The sequence below is a fragment of the Eleginops maclovinus genome, chromosome 24 (assembly GCF_036324505.1).
Source record: "Eleginops maclovinus isolate JMC-PN-2008 ecotype Puerto Natales chromosome 24, JC_Emac_rtc_rv5, whole genome shotgun sequence".
NCBI classification, from domain to species: Eukaryota; Metazoa; Chordata; class Actinopteri; order Perciformes; family Eleginopidae; genus Eleginops; species Eleginops maclovinus.
In genome coordinates, this window is record NC_086372.1 from 10580383 (window position 1) to 10594545 (window position 14163).

Consider the following 14163-nt stretch of genomic DNA (forward strand, 5'->3'; position numbering starts at 1 on the left):
GAGAGACTTGTAGGTGAGGAGGAGGGTTTTGAAAGTGATCCGGGACTTGATTGGGAGCCAGTGAAGGTGGTTGAGGGAGGGGGTGATGTGCTGCCAAGGTTTGGTGCAAACATCCCTACTTTGCACACACACACACACACACCCACACCCACACACACACACCCACACCCACACCCACACCCACACCCACACCCACACCCACACCCACACCCACACACACACACACACACACACACACACTTTGCTAATTTTCCACATTTGCAATTGATACAGTGCCTTTTTTTAATGGCCTCTTTTTCTAATAGTTCACAGTGCTCTCTGACAAAGTAGCTATATGTACCCTCTATGGCTGTTGGAATGAAGAAGTCCACTGCTGTTAGCATAAAGGCTGGAAACGGGGTAAAACATTTCGCATGGTAAGCAAGTCTGCATCTCTCTTGGATCAAAGTGCAGGTTTTCAGGAAGCAATTATTTTAGCAGATAACATCCTTAGGGCTTCATACTGAAATAAAAGCAGCATGTTCTTGGCAAATTTAAAGACTCACTGAGGAGGCAGGATGGGGGAAAGTAAAAAAACATGTCCCAAACCAATGCTATATAACTGTTTAATGCTAGACAGACTTCCCTGTGCAGCTGTAGCGCTGGAATGCCCTGTGTACAGCTGCATGCATATGTATGTGTGCATAATGCTGCGAAAGGAACCAGGTGCCTTTATAAACTGACATTCAGTAACTCTCCACAGCTTAATGCCGTGGTGTGCTTACTTACCTTGCTCATGGCCCTTTGCAGGTCACAGCTGCTGACAGCTCCTAGTGATGAAACGTGCAGGGAGGGTTAATATGTGGGAGAGCCTGCAGAGCATCCCTGGTGATCTATCGACTAGTGAGTTGCACATGGACGCACCACGGGAAGATATGTTAGACCTCTCTCTTAGGTGATAAGAGTAGAGCTTTCTCACGTCAGAAATACACACATTTATTGTCATGAATTACTGATTTCTGATGCTTTTATTTTACTGCTGTGATGAGGGAGAGGAAGATATCTCATGGCACAATCAATCTAGGCAAACAAATAAAGAAAACAGCTAGAAAAGAAGTCTGTTTTTACCCAAACGCACAACGCTGTAATTGCTTTTGATATTTACTGCTAGACTGAGACATATGAGCTTTTCTTTAGTCCTTTGTCAGTAAGTTTTGAATGCTTTAGTTTTTATTTATACTCTTGTATGAAAATGCCTCATGTGCTGTCAAAGATTCCTTTCCAGAAACGTTCCAATTTGTTTCTGCAAGATCAGACACTCTTAATTGACTTTTCCTTTGCTCATCTCTCTCAGATAATGAAGATACAAAACGTAACTCTTCAATCTGTGAAACACATCGCTTTAAAAAGACTTTCAACCTGTTGATATTCATTTGGAGAACTCATATGTGTACGTTGTGTCTCTGCTGGGACATGTCTCCATGCTTTAATGTTCATAAAGCTTTTTATTTTTCTCATACTGCCTGTGCTGCAGCACCTCTTTTCACCCTCTGTCTGAAACCAGAGCGCAGTCTGCTCTGATTGGTTAGCTGCCCTGCTCTGTTGTGATAAGAGATGTCCCGCCCCTTTAGCTTATCACGTACAATGTGTTGGAGCGCTATCCAATAGAAGCGCGAAAACAAAGGAGTCCAATTTTGGCCTTTGCAGAACCCCCCCCCCTATAAAACACACCGAAGGAAAGGAAAACCCCAGAAAGCAGAATTGGGCCTCTTTAATAGACTTTGCATTGTCTTTCTAGAATGTTCTAACAGCTGCCTTCCACACACTCCCCAAAGCACCCATTTTTCCAGTCCTGCATATCATTATGTACTTCAGCAGTGGCCCTGCGTATGAATGCACAAATGCTCAAAATGCGGCAGAGTCCAAACCTCCAAATGTCATGCAGCGGGGGTGTGGGAGGTCTGCGGGCTGGAATGTGGAACAGCTGGATGTCCTGGCTTGGCAGATGAGGCGGTAGCTGCAGGATGGGGGCACACAGGGCCGTGTGGAGGAGGAGGAAGGGGGGGATCCCTCCGTCCCTTATCTGTGAGAACCTGGAAGTGGGACATTTTCCCGAGGATTTTCTCGGATGAGGCAATGGAGTCTGTCCCGTGGGAGTTCAGCTTAAGAAGTTTAATCAGATATGCCCTCACTCGCTCAGCTGCTGTGCTTCATTCATGCCTCCTGCACATCCTCACCCATCACAGTTTATAGTACACAACATCAGTTGTTCTCACCCAAGCCAATAAATCACACCGACATCCCCGTGTTGGGTTACTGACCACAAGCACTCTCTTTTTGTTTTTCTGAATCAACTAATGTGGTCATTTCCCTTCAGGCTCAAGGTCCACTCGAGCCTCAGAGTTACCTGGACCTGTCAGCTGAAGTGTAAATGATTGTAAGTTGTTAGCCCTCATCCTTGGTCAATTTGAGCGGGAGGAAAATGTAAAGGATTTTGCGAGAAAGAGCGTAAAGTCCAAACATTTTTGTGTTCTCTACCCTGGCAACACCATAGATTAATCATTCAGCCTCTGGTAGGAAGACCACAGTAGTACCTTTCCCACTCACTCTGACTATTATTACTTTTGTTCGCATTTATCCAAAGAAATAGCTCTTTGTGATCCCCACCAACGTACCTTTTTACATATATATTACAAACAGTCCTGTACAGTACATTTTGTTCTGCGTCTGAACTTGAGATTCTTCCACATTTCTACACGCATGACCACTGTTTATGATGTCCTCTATAGGCATTTTAAACTCCGTATCTAGGGTATGTCCATGCAGTGCGGGTGTGTTGGCTGTGGTAACATGAAGGCTTCCGTGCTTTGCCTCCATGCTGCAGTGAGTCTTCGGGGACCCACTCATCAACCCAAACAGGGGAGGAGTTTTTTGTGAGCAGGAGCAACTTTTAGTAACCAATGGCATCCATCATCAGTGAAGCAAGCCTGCCTCTGCACTCTGCAATCCCCCCTGTCCGTTGAAGTACTTGTTCATGAATGTGCATGCAGTGGGAGATTAGAGGGAGGGTCTTTGTGTGTGAGCAGAGTTTTTATGTCTTGCTTTTCATTCAGTGGATGCTCAGTGGCCCTTGAACAGCAGCTTGGATTGAACTGTTGACCGGCTGGCTAACAGGTGGGGGAACAGAGAGCTCTGTGAGGAGGGCTGATACACTCCGGGGAGCTGCAGGAACCATGTTGAGGATGCAGACGTTGCTTCTCCTGGCCCTCTGCGCCTGGAACTCGGACGCCTGGTTCTGGTCAAATCCAGACCCCACCACGCCGGCCTTGCTAGAGATGGCACCAGCGGGAACGACAGGTGCCGTCAATGCAACTCAGAAGAAGCCGGAGGAGGAGGAGGAGGACAACTTGTCTGGGGTTGGGGAAGAAATACTGAATGTCGCCACAGGAATCCGTAAGTTTGTCCAGGCGTGGGACGTGACCCCGACCCCCGGAACTATTAACGGAGGCCCGACACAGAAGGTGGAGAGCGCTAACCCCAACACGACCGGTAATGCAAACGGGGTCAGAGGGGAGAGGGTGGAGGAGGGGGAAGTGGGTGATGTAGAATCAGTTTTGAATGGTGAGGAAATCCTGGCCAATTTAACCGGGATCATTGTTTCTGAAATCAGTGAGACTGTTGAGGGTGTTTTGGACTCCTCGCTTCTGCCCCATGATAGCCGCATCAATGCTTGTCTCCCGGTGCCTTCTGATTGGCCCATTTGCTCTGGCAAACGTCTCAAGTCTTTCACGCTGCCCAACTTTTTCAACCACACTACTGTGGAGGAGGTGGGGGCGGTCCTACAGGAGTGGGCGTGGCTCACGAGGTTGAGGTGTCACCACGGCACAGAGTGGTTCCTCTGCCTCCTGCTGGCGCCCCGCTGCACGGCGCCCCTGCACCTGCCCTGCCGCAGCTTCTGCCAGGTGCTGCAGGACAGCTGCTGGGCGTCTCTGGAGGACGGGCGTCTCCCGGTGGAGTGTCACCTCCTGCCGGACGGGGCGCAGGAGCCCGGGCGTCCTGTGTGCGCGTCCGTTAGTAACCTGAAAGGTAACGGCGGGTTAGAATGTATCCTGTTTGGTGATACATTTTGAACCCGATGTCACGTCAGTTTTTGTGGCGTTAGTCTGTGTGTTTGTGCGGTGTTTGTTTTGGTGCTCAAATGTTCAAGCAAATAATTGGTCTTTTGATTCACTTTAAACAGGATGTTTTTAGCCAGTTTAAAGCCATTAAACAATTACTTTACATTACAAGCAACCATCTTTAAAACCATATCTGGTGTTTAAAAATTAGAATTACACATTTTCACATTTAATAATCAACTTTGTGCACACCTATAACATTTTAGACACAAAAAAGACAAACAAAAAGAAGCAGCATAACCCGAGACATACTGTAGTCTTTTTTTACACATTCTTCTGAAGGTGCCAACAATACCCACAATGCATTCAGGTGGGTTATGGTATTTTAGGGCTCATATAGCTTGTCATTCTTTAGTGTCAGTCATCCACAGTCAGGATCATGTCTGCTTTCTTCATTGTATAATGAGGGTACATGAAGTTGTACACGGATGAATGCTCTAACTCAGACAAGTCTCTGCAAGTTGACCTTCTCCAACACATTCAACTTAATGCTGTTAAGGTAGAACAACGGTTGCCAATAATGTATAGTACAAGCAGTGTGCAATGAATGGGTCCAAACATGCAGAACCAGCAGAGTGATGATGCAGTTGTTGTCGTCGTGGGGCTTTCTGGTGCCGTTTAAAAAAAAGGCATGATGCATTTGAGTTCACGTTGTGTCCCCGACTGCATGCCACTCGTGAGTGTGTGTCAAATGCAAGCAGCGCTTTGTGTGTCAGCAATGGACGGCAAGGTAACAGGTTCTTTCCATTAATACCACAGTGTAGAAATACTGAGTTAAAGTCCTGCATCCATTTCATATACTTAAGTACAGAAGTATTTCATCAAAGTAAACATTTAAAGCCCTTATTATTTCAGAGGGATATACCTATTCATTTAATTGTACAGCTGCTAAAGGTGGAGCTAACTTGTTGTGCTGCCAAGTCTCTTAATCCACATCATAAAGCATTAGTCGATATTGTACTATATCTATTTTAATACATAAATATAGTACTTTATGAAAAGTAAAGCTGTGAAATAATTGCAGTGTATGAAATGTACAATATTTGCTTCCTAAATGTAAGTAGAAGTATAAAATAGTGTTAAATTGAAATACTGCAGTACCTCAAGTTGGACTAAAGGGCAGTACTTCAAATGTACTTAATGGTTGATTAAAGGATGGAATGCAACCAGAATGAACTTGAAATCCATTTTATTGTTTCATTAGTGCAATATCTTCTTAGGCTTTTGCATTTTACCGTCTTTAGTTTTACATTAATCAGGATTGGAGATGATACCCTACATTAAGTCAAGTGTTTCCTGCTGTATTTACAATAAGAAGTCATTGGGAAATCCATATAATTCACACAGTATGGAAGCCCGTTCCCCAGTATAAACCTTCAAACAGGAAATGCTCCAGAGGCCCAGGTCCAGCCCTTCAGTGGCGTCATAAATCGTGCCGTATGGAGACTTCATTACCGCCGCGTCGGTTCTTTGAGGGGTCGACAGTATGAACTGTGCTACATTAAACCGTCTTTATCATGTGTTTCCCACTGGAATATGTAATGTAAATGTTCTGGCAGATAAAGTTATTTTCCATGTACAGTAGGGCTCGTGTTTGGATAACCTTTAACCCGAGACATAAACCATATGCTAAGATTTGGAGCGCTGTTAAACACGGATAAGTGTGTTGGATGAGTGTGTGTTCTACTCTTGTATATACTGTCCTTTATGAGAATGTTCCTTGAATATTTACTATCATCGAGATCGGAAAGTAGCTTCTTAAATGGACACTTTGACATTACAGTTCAGGACATAAGACTTCAATGGACAGTTTTTGTGAGGTGGGAGTTTCCGAACACATGCATTCGCTGCCTCATTCAGTAACTCTCACAGTGAAACGGTCATTATGTTAGCAGACATGGACTAAAACGACATATAAATGAGGTTTGATATATATTGAAAATAATGGTTGTTATAATTGTCCTTATGTTCTGTTCTTCTAAAGAATTGGAGGAATGGGTTGGAACAATAACCCGTCACATCCTACTCTCAATCGACAGTCACGTTTTCCTCTGCTTATCATCACTTTTGAAAATGTTCTGATCAGCTGGTGTGATCTCTGCATGGATGTATGCTTCCCTGGAGTCACACAGAGAGGGGAAACAATCGGACCATCTGTGTAGGGGAGGATGGGCAGCGGCTGGCATTTATGGTGGCGGCTGTGGGTGGGAAAATCGGCGCTCCCGATGAAAGAGCGTGGCGATTGTGTGCTCCGGTTTGGAAGAGAGGGCAACGGTGTCACTGTAAATAACAAGAGGGCCTTGTGACTGGGATGAGACTGGGCGGCACAAAGTCTCCGCCAGAGGTCAGGGGTCGCGGGGCAGTCGCCTACCCTCTCAAACCAGCAACACTTGATGACTGATAATTAAGAGTTCAGCCGAGTATTTGAAGAAGAGCAGAGACAAAGAGTGAAAGAAGCTTCTTAACAGCGGGAATTACCCTCTCCTTTGGGAAAAGTGGTTTAAAAACACTTGAATCGTTTTAGGCTCCATATTGGGCCAATTTGCATTTATGTGTCGCTAATTTTGGCACTTCCTGTTTGCCAGTTAGTGGTGAGCTGCTTGTGGTGCAAGCAGCCTTGGAAACCGCAGCAAAAGTAGAAAACATGTGAGAAAGTAAAGAATCACACATTTTTACCAATAAAGGTCCTTTTTTGTCACGGGGAATAAGATTTAAATGTTGCGTGATGCCTTCTGTCGCTAACTTTGGGCTTAGCAACTTCACTTTTTTAAGAGGTCAACAAGCTTTAAGATGATTTCTGTTTAAATGTTGCTTATTGATAATATTTTTGCACAGATTTGATAGTCTTTATTTCCAGCACCTCAGCTAAGTCTGGTGAAGATTGATTCCCTTTCTCTATTTCAGATAGGCTAGCTGTTTCCCCTTGCTTTCAGTCTTTATGCTAAGCTAAGCTAGCTATCTGCTGGTTTTACCTTTATGTTTAACATAGATGCATGACATAGCATCAGTCTTCTTACGCAGCTCTGCTAAAAAGGGAGAACATTTTTTCTTAAGATTTCTGATTTCTTTATAACAAAAGCACTTCACGGTGTACAGAGTGTTCGATCCAACATTTTTGGAGCTTTAAAAATGACTAAAGACATTAAGTCAGGATTTATTTTTGTCTGTATAGAAAAAAGAGTAAAGTATGCACACATTCCAGGAGTGCTGATAGTTGATGGTACCTGTTACAACATTTCTCTACTCTGCCCAAATACATCCTTCACACAGAAACAACATTTCATCTGGACTGCAGCCAAGAAACCAGACTCATTCCAAATCTTCAGGAAGCCTGGATGGGAAACTTACAAAGAAATCCAGCTGATGTCATCCGAGCCCCTCGCTGATCCCCCCCATCAGTCAGCCTTAATTTGCTCTCAGCTCACAGTTTACTATAACACGGATTACAGTCTGACTGGAGGCTTACATGGCACAGCTGCGTCGCCTCCGTCTGAAGCGCTAACTGATGCCACTCTGCTCTCAGACGTGTGAAGTCCAGTTGCTTCTGTCCCTGGAGAGTGGAACTCCAACTGGGACTGATAATAATGTAACTTCGAGGCTAAAGATGTAGGTTTCTTACTTTATGTTACTTTCAGTCGGCTTATTAGATTAGTAATTCTTCATGCACATTTTTCAGAAAGTGCTGTTTTCTGTGTCTAATTCATATCATAGTGAGACTTGTTGGGTCACATATGGGACCTTAGGCTTTGAGAAAATAGATATTTTTTTCTTTTCTCAAATAGTAGTTGCAGCCCTAGTTCGGAGGTAGAGATGAAGCCTGTCTGAAATGTATGGACGACTCAGATTCCTTATATTGCACTATTAGTTGATTAAATTACCTTGTTGTTTCACCGCTTACTTTTCCTTATATGGGCTGCAGTGTGCGGCTCTGGATGAAGCATGGTTTAATAATGGTGTAATGTTCTTTATCCTTTGGCACGCAACAAAACAAACGTTCGCTCACACAGAATACTTTTATGGTTATTGAGCAGGAATGAGAAGGTTTTCAGACATTTTAGGTTGCAGTGGGGCTTGAACTTCTGCATCTGTACCAACAGCAGTCCAATATTTCTGTGGTTCCTAAGCACTTTCTTTTCCATGTGCAACTTTTTTTAGATGACATGCACTGCCTTCTTCAAATCTTCAAATGTATTTAACATATAGTACATCAGGTTGGATGAAGCCTCACACCCTAACATCTGGGGGCAATTTTTTGGGACCAATTGAAAGGGACCCAAAGGGATGCAAACTCGGAGGTACTTTGTTTATGTTTCATAACCTGCAGTCTCCCCACTGAGGATATGCTGTACACTCATCCTCTGGAGGAGTGCATCAGTCACACAATGACATTTCAGCCTGTTTACACTGGCCGTGCAGACTGTTGGGACTGACTCAGCTTCATCCTGGAGTCCCTTATGGTCCGCTTTCCCATGGACATCTGACACGCATTTCCTTCCTCTGCCTCCATCTGTCTGTGGCTCTCTCCACTGGCAGGGTCTTTTCTTTCTTCACACGGTAAAACAGGCATTGGATTTCTCCGGGGGTTAAAGTTGGAAAATCCAGACATGGCTCTTAGTAATCGTGCGAAACTGAATACATGAGGTCATTCTTTATGTGCCCATGCCTTCAGGGCTGTGAGGCTGAATGTTGTTCCTCTGCACAATGGGTGCAACAGGGAGGAGACGGGAGGAGTGCATGCAGCCATCAGGGGTTAAAATGGTTGTTTCGGAGGCAAGGTTCACACGTTTGCAGGTCATGCGTCCTCTGGAGGGCAGCCAAGTGAAAGAAACAGCTGTTCTCTTACATGAAGTAAGAGTTAACGGTCTGTTGCAGCAGGAAAAGTCAGTATTATTCAACATAACGATGGAGGCAATATGCTGTAGCATTAACAGCTGGACTGATAAAAATAATGGTGGTATCTTTGTTTATTTTATTTTAAGAAGTTCAAATGGGTGAAAGTATCCACAATTGATTTGAGAAATGGCTTCAGTTTAATTGGTCCTCTTTGCGTGCTTTTAAATCTTTTGGTTCACAGAAAAAACATTCATACATTAAGAGCCTGAGAGCAAGATTGCAACCCTGATATGATCCGAAACGTAAGATAGAATACTTTGCAGACATGCTTCAGTGGCTGCGGTCGGGTTGGACAGCTTCCAGATGTGATGTGAAACAGGATCTAAATAAAACCACATTTCACATGCTGCTGCAGAAGATAAAATGTTGTCAGATATCAAACTTTTGATTTCATAATGTCACCCACCTGACGAGTGCAGCAGCTGCAGCAGCTGGGAGAGATTAACCAATAGCAGGTGCCCACAGTGGGAAGCTGACCACCCGGCCAGTCCTGATCCAATTGGACGAAATCCCACAGGATCCAGGCTTAGGACTGTTTACTCGTGTGTGTGTGTGTGTGTGTGTGTGTGTGTGTGTGTGTGTGTGTGTGTGTGTGTGTGTGTGTGTGTGTGTGTGTGTGTGTGTGTGTGTGTGTGTGTGTGTGTGTGTGTGTGTGTGTGTGTGTGTGTGTGTGTGTGTGTGTGTGTGTGTGTGTGTGTGTGTGTGTGAGTGTGTGATGAGCTGATTGTCCCCTAAATAACTTTCCTTGGCGAGTGTTTCCTCTCAGCAGGTGAGAGTGTTTCCTCTCAGCAGGTGAGAGTGTTTCCTCTCAGCAGGTGAGAGTGTTTCCTCTCAGCAGGTGAGAGTGTTTCCTCTCAGCAGGTGAGAAGGTGTCCGTACATTTCTGAGGTTACTTAACAGCCAAAAGGATGACGCAATATCCTGTTGAAACACTCGTTTAAAACTGAAGCACAAATATAATGTGCTATTTCTTTTTCTGATTCTTTTGTCTCACTTTAAGGGTAAAGTAATGAGCAAGTCGACAGAAAATATACGTGCAACAGTCCAAAATCCATGGATAGTTCCACGTTTTATTTTATTTTGTAGGCTCTACATTTTTAGAATCTTTTACCTTTCTTTACCAAATGTATTTTAAGTTCTAATATGCATTTCCAGACAAAACAAGCACTTTGAAGCCAATAAACTGCGTATTTTCTGTTTCGTGTAAAATAATATTTGAAATGAGATTAATTAGTAATGAAACATGGTGTTATGTTGTCATCTTTAGGACACACACACAGTCAAAGTTGGGCTCTGAATTCTCTTTATCAGCCGAGTTAGGGTCAACAATATGCTTTTATTTATTGTTTGTCTCTACTCAGTCTGGTGGGAACCGCCATTAGGATTTTCAACTCAAGCTGGTCTCTGTCAGATACAGCCTCCTTTTTTTTACTGAACAGTTAACTCTATATTTACATCATCAATTAACCTCGGGAACCCCCCTGACCTCTGACCTGTCACCCTTTAAGCACACATTGTACTTTCTGCTCTGTGGTGAATCTCGCTGGCAGGCCGCCCTCAGGGGATCTGTTGGGGAAGCGTCCGCCGGGTTGAAAGGCTCTCTCCCTGGTGATGGCGATTTATGAGAATATTATCTGTCCGTCTCTGGGGCCGTATGACCGTATGGGAACTGAAACATCAGCAGTTTTCCCATTAATTCCCCCCCTCCAGTCTCACAGACACTGGAATCTTAACAGCACTTTGTTCCGGGCACAGCGCGCTGCACATGACCGCTGCTGTGTGGTCAGCGGTTTGACCTGCAGGGTCTCTGTGGGTTAGGGTTTGTTGTTGGAGGGGCACCCATCACGGATCAGTAGAGCTGTGACTCCTTCTAAAGCGGTTTCCTAACTTATCCTGCTTCCTGCAGTTAAAATCTTTCACATTTCAACAAGTCTTACCATGTCATAACCTGTATTTCAAAAGAGGATATCTAATTACAGTCTGTTAATGCATTCTAGATGCTTTGTCTAAATGACAGTACGTTTTTCTTTCCAAAGAACATGTGATTGCTGATCATTTGCTTTAAACTGACCCTTTCTTTGCTACTCATGATGTGTTCAAGTGCCCATAGTAAACTCTGTAGTAAAACCTTTTTGGACACATATTTGGCATTTTCAGAATTGAAAGGATTTGTGGAAAGCACACCAAATAAGTTACATTTCACAATTTTTTAGCTCATATTTGCTTCCATTTAATTGCTCTTTACTACTTCATTCCTGTATTCATTCAACATTAAAGATACATCTAGAAATAGCACATCCAGTACCAGTAAGAGTTCAGCGATATAGCAGCCAGGTGAAAGAATGGAAGGTGTAAGTATACTGTATACTGCATGTCTCTTGGTGTGTCTCAAATGTTATGGTTTCTGTTTTATTTGTATTTGTCTGATCATTCTTTACAGACTCTCTTATAAAACTTCAAAATGTATCATCCTTGCGTCTGTTTGTTTCTTGAACTTAGACGATTCACTGTTTCTCCTTTTAACCTAATGTCTTAAAATCCTAATTTTCCCACTCCTCTCTTTCCTGCAGACGAGAGCGGCATCTCTTTGCTTCAGCTGATCGGAGACCCCCCTCCGGATGAGATCCCCAGGGTCAGCGGGCCAAGGGGGGAGATGGGCTTCCTCTTCAACCGGGCATCGGTGTCGGGCCAGCCGGCTCTGGCCCACGTCCCAAACCCTTTCCACCGCCACTTCTCCCTCCTCTTCCACATCAAGCCCTCCAGCCCCGACGCCTCCGTCCTGTTCTCCATCACCGACGGGCCTCAGAAGATCATGTACGTCGGCGTGAAGCTGAGCGCGGTGCAGGGTGGCCGCCAGAGGGTGCAGTTCTTCTACACCGAGCCCGACTCCGAGGCTTCCTACGAGGCCGCCAGTTTCCAGGTGCCCAGCATGGTGGACACCTGGAGCCGCTTCTCGCTGTCCGTCTTCGAGGAGCAGGTCACTTTCTACCAGGGATGTGACTCCGAGCCGCAGGTGGTCAAGTTCGAGCGCTCCCCCGATCCGATGGAGCTGGACGTGGGGGCGGGGATCTTTGTGGGCCAGGCGGGAGGAGCCGACGCTGACAAGTTCAAGGTAATATTTGAAAAGCTTTATGTTTAACTGAGAAGTTAACGTGATGGAACTCCAACATTGTAATGAAATATTCTATTCTGAGCTGCATCTCTGGGCCAAAATCCACCACATGAAACCTTTTCAGGACATAAACCGGTTTGTAAGGCAGAATATTCTCACCATTTAGCCTCATAATGCCCGACTTAACTTCAAAATATTCCTGAACTCCCTAACTCTTCAACACATTTGTACTTCCTGAAAGTAATAAGACGAAGAGAAGCTCCAAGATAGTTTAGTTTGTGCATCATTCAGTGTTTTGTTTTTGGTCCACTCAGTGTTTACTGACAGCCTGATATAAATGTGGGATGTTGTTTTATCCTGTTTACATTCCAAATCTAAGGCTGCACTTCTCAGCTGCATTAGGAGGAGCTGTTATAATGCATCCTGTGACTTTGCGTGATTCTCATTCAGAACTAGAGCATATTCAACTCAGAATATGAAGAATAAATAACATGTGCTGTGCAACTGGACTGCAAAAACTAACTTTTACTGACTATAACATTTGGAGATGCACCTTATTTTCACACTAGAATTTGGAAGAGAAGTCCATTTTCTGACCCTGAACTCCAGGGTGCCTGCAGAGGAAATGCTCAGGTGCTGAAGAGACGTTTGCTCATCACATTTCTGACAGTAATGAATGAAAAACAGTGAGGAATCCTCATCCAAATGTCACCCATGAGCCTGGGAAAAGTCTGAATAATTGACTATGTACTGAAAGAGCAGGTGTGTGACCTCTTCTCAGGTCACTTCTCTCTTTAATGTCTCCCAGTGGCACCTCGCTGCAGGTTTGCTGGGTCGAAGGCAACAGGAAGGGCAGGATTAACACACCTCTTGTAAATCTATTACTTGACACTACCACCTTTTCAACCTCTGACCTTTCTGCTGGCACCCCGTCAGTGACCACATGTGACACTCACATGGCCTTTAAGGTGGAGAAGAAACTACTATGATTTGTGATAAAACTGAAACGGCACGTGTATAAAATATTCTATTTTGAGCTGCATTTCTGCCCAAAATCAAGTGAAAAAAGGACATAAACTAGTCTCCACGCTGAGTGTTCTTACTTTCTGTGCATCATAAAGTCTTCTCTCAGTGTGCATGAGTCTCTGTAAATAACAATTGATTTATCGTGTGTGTGTCTCTTTTAGGGTGTGATTCTGGATCTGAAAGTGGTGGGAAACCATCGTGCAGCGGAGCGCTTGTGTGACGACGAGGACGACTCTGACGCTGTGAGTATTTAGTTTTTTTAGATTTAAGTAAAACTGTCTGGACGCTTCTGTGCAACATCTTTTCTTCTCCTTGTCTCGCAGGCCTCTGGGGACTTCGGCAGCGGTGACGGCGAGCGGAGACACACAGGACACACTGTGAAGGTCAGTCTGGATTAAATACTTCTGATAATGGGGAGTGTATGCTGCAGATATTGTAAACTATTTTATTATTTTCTGTTTCCAGACCACTCCTCGTCCCTTGCGGCCGGTACCTGCCCCCCCTCTGATACCCTCACAGGGAAGCAGACTCAAAGAATCAGGTAAAAGCTCTTCCTTGCCATCAGTAACAAATGTGCAGTGTGTGACTGCCAGCAGGACATTCACACACTGCGGAAAAGTGTAATGGAAGGTTTTAATCACACAGCAGACATGCCAACAAAACGTCCCGTGGATCACTCTGCTTTTATCTTCAAATATGTGCATAAGGGAGCCTGTCAGGACCTGACAGGCTGAGGAGTTTAGCTGCAGGGTTACAACAGGCTGCTCACACTTTCAGCTCTTTAGCTCTCCCCTGTGGATGTTTAAGGAAGTCTTGTTTTATTTACTGAGGATTAAATTTGTGCTTTGAATTTCCCGATCTACTCTTTTCCAACAATATATTCCAGGTCTCAGATATATACAGAACATCTCTGATAGGCTGAAACACCAAACAGATCATTGTCCCATAAACCCCTCTGTTTCAGCCCTGATTCTG

General features: G+C 44.4%; 1 protein-coding gene across 1 annotated transcript in view; it reads left to right on the plus strand.

The window, feature by feature from the left end:
* Positions 1–3009: 3009 nt before the first annotated feature.
* Positions 3010–14163, plus strand: part of LOC134860712 (collagen alpha-1(XVIII) chain-like) — a 28687-nt gene continuing 17533 nt past the window's right edge. The window contains 5 exon segments of the mRNA XM_063877499.1: positions 3010–3528; positions 11621–12162; positions 13350–13430; positions 13512–13571; positions 13654–13729. Coding sequence (XP_063733569.1) covers positions 3213–3528; positions 11621–12162; positions 13350–13430; positions 13512–13571; positions 13654–13729 — 1075 coding nt within the window. The 5' untranslated portion in view covers positions 3010–3212.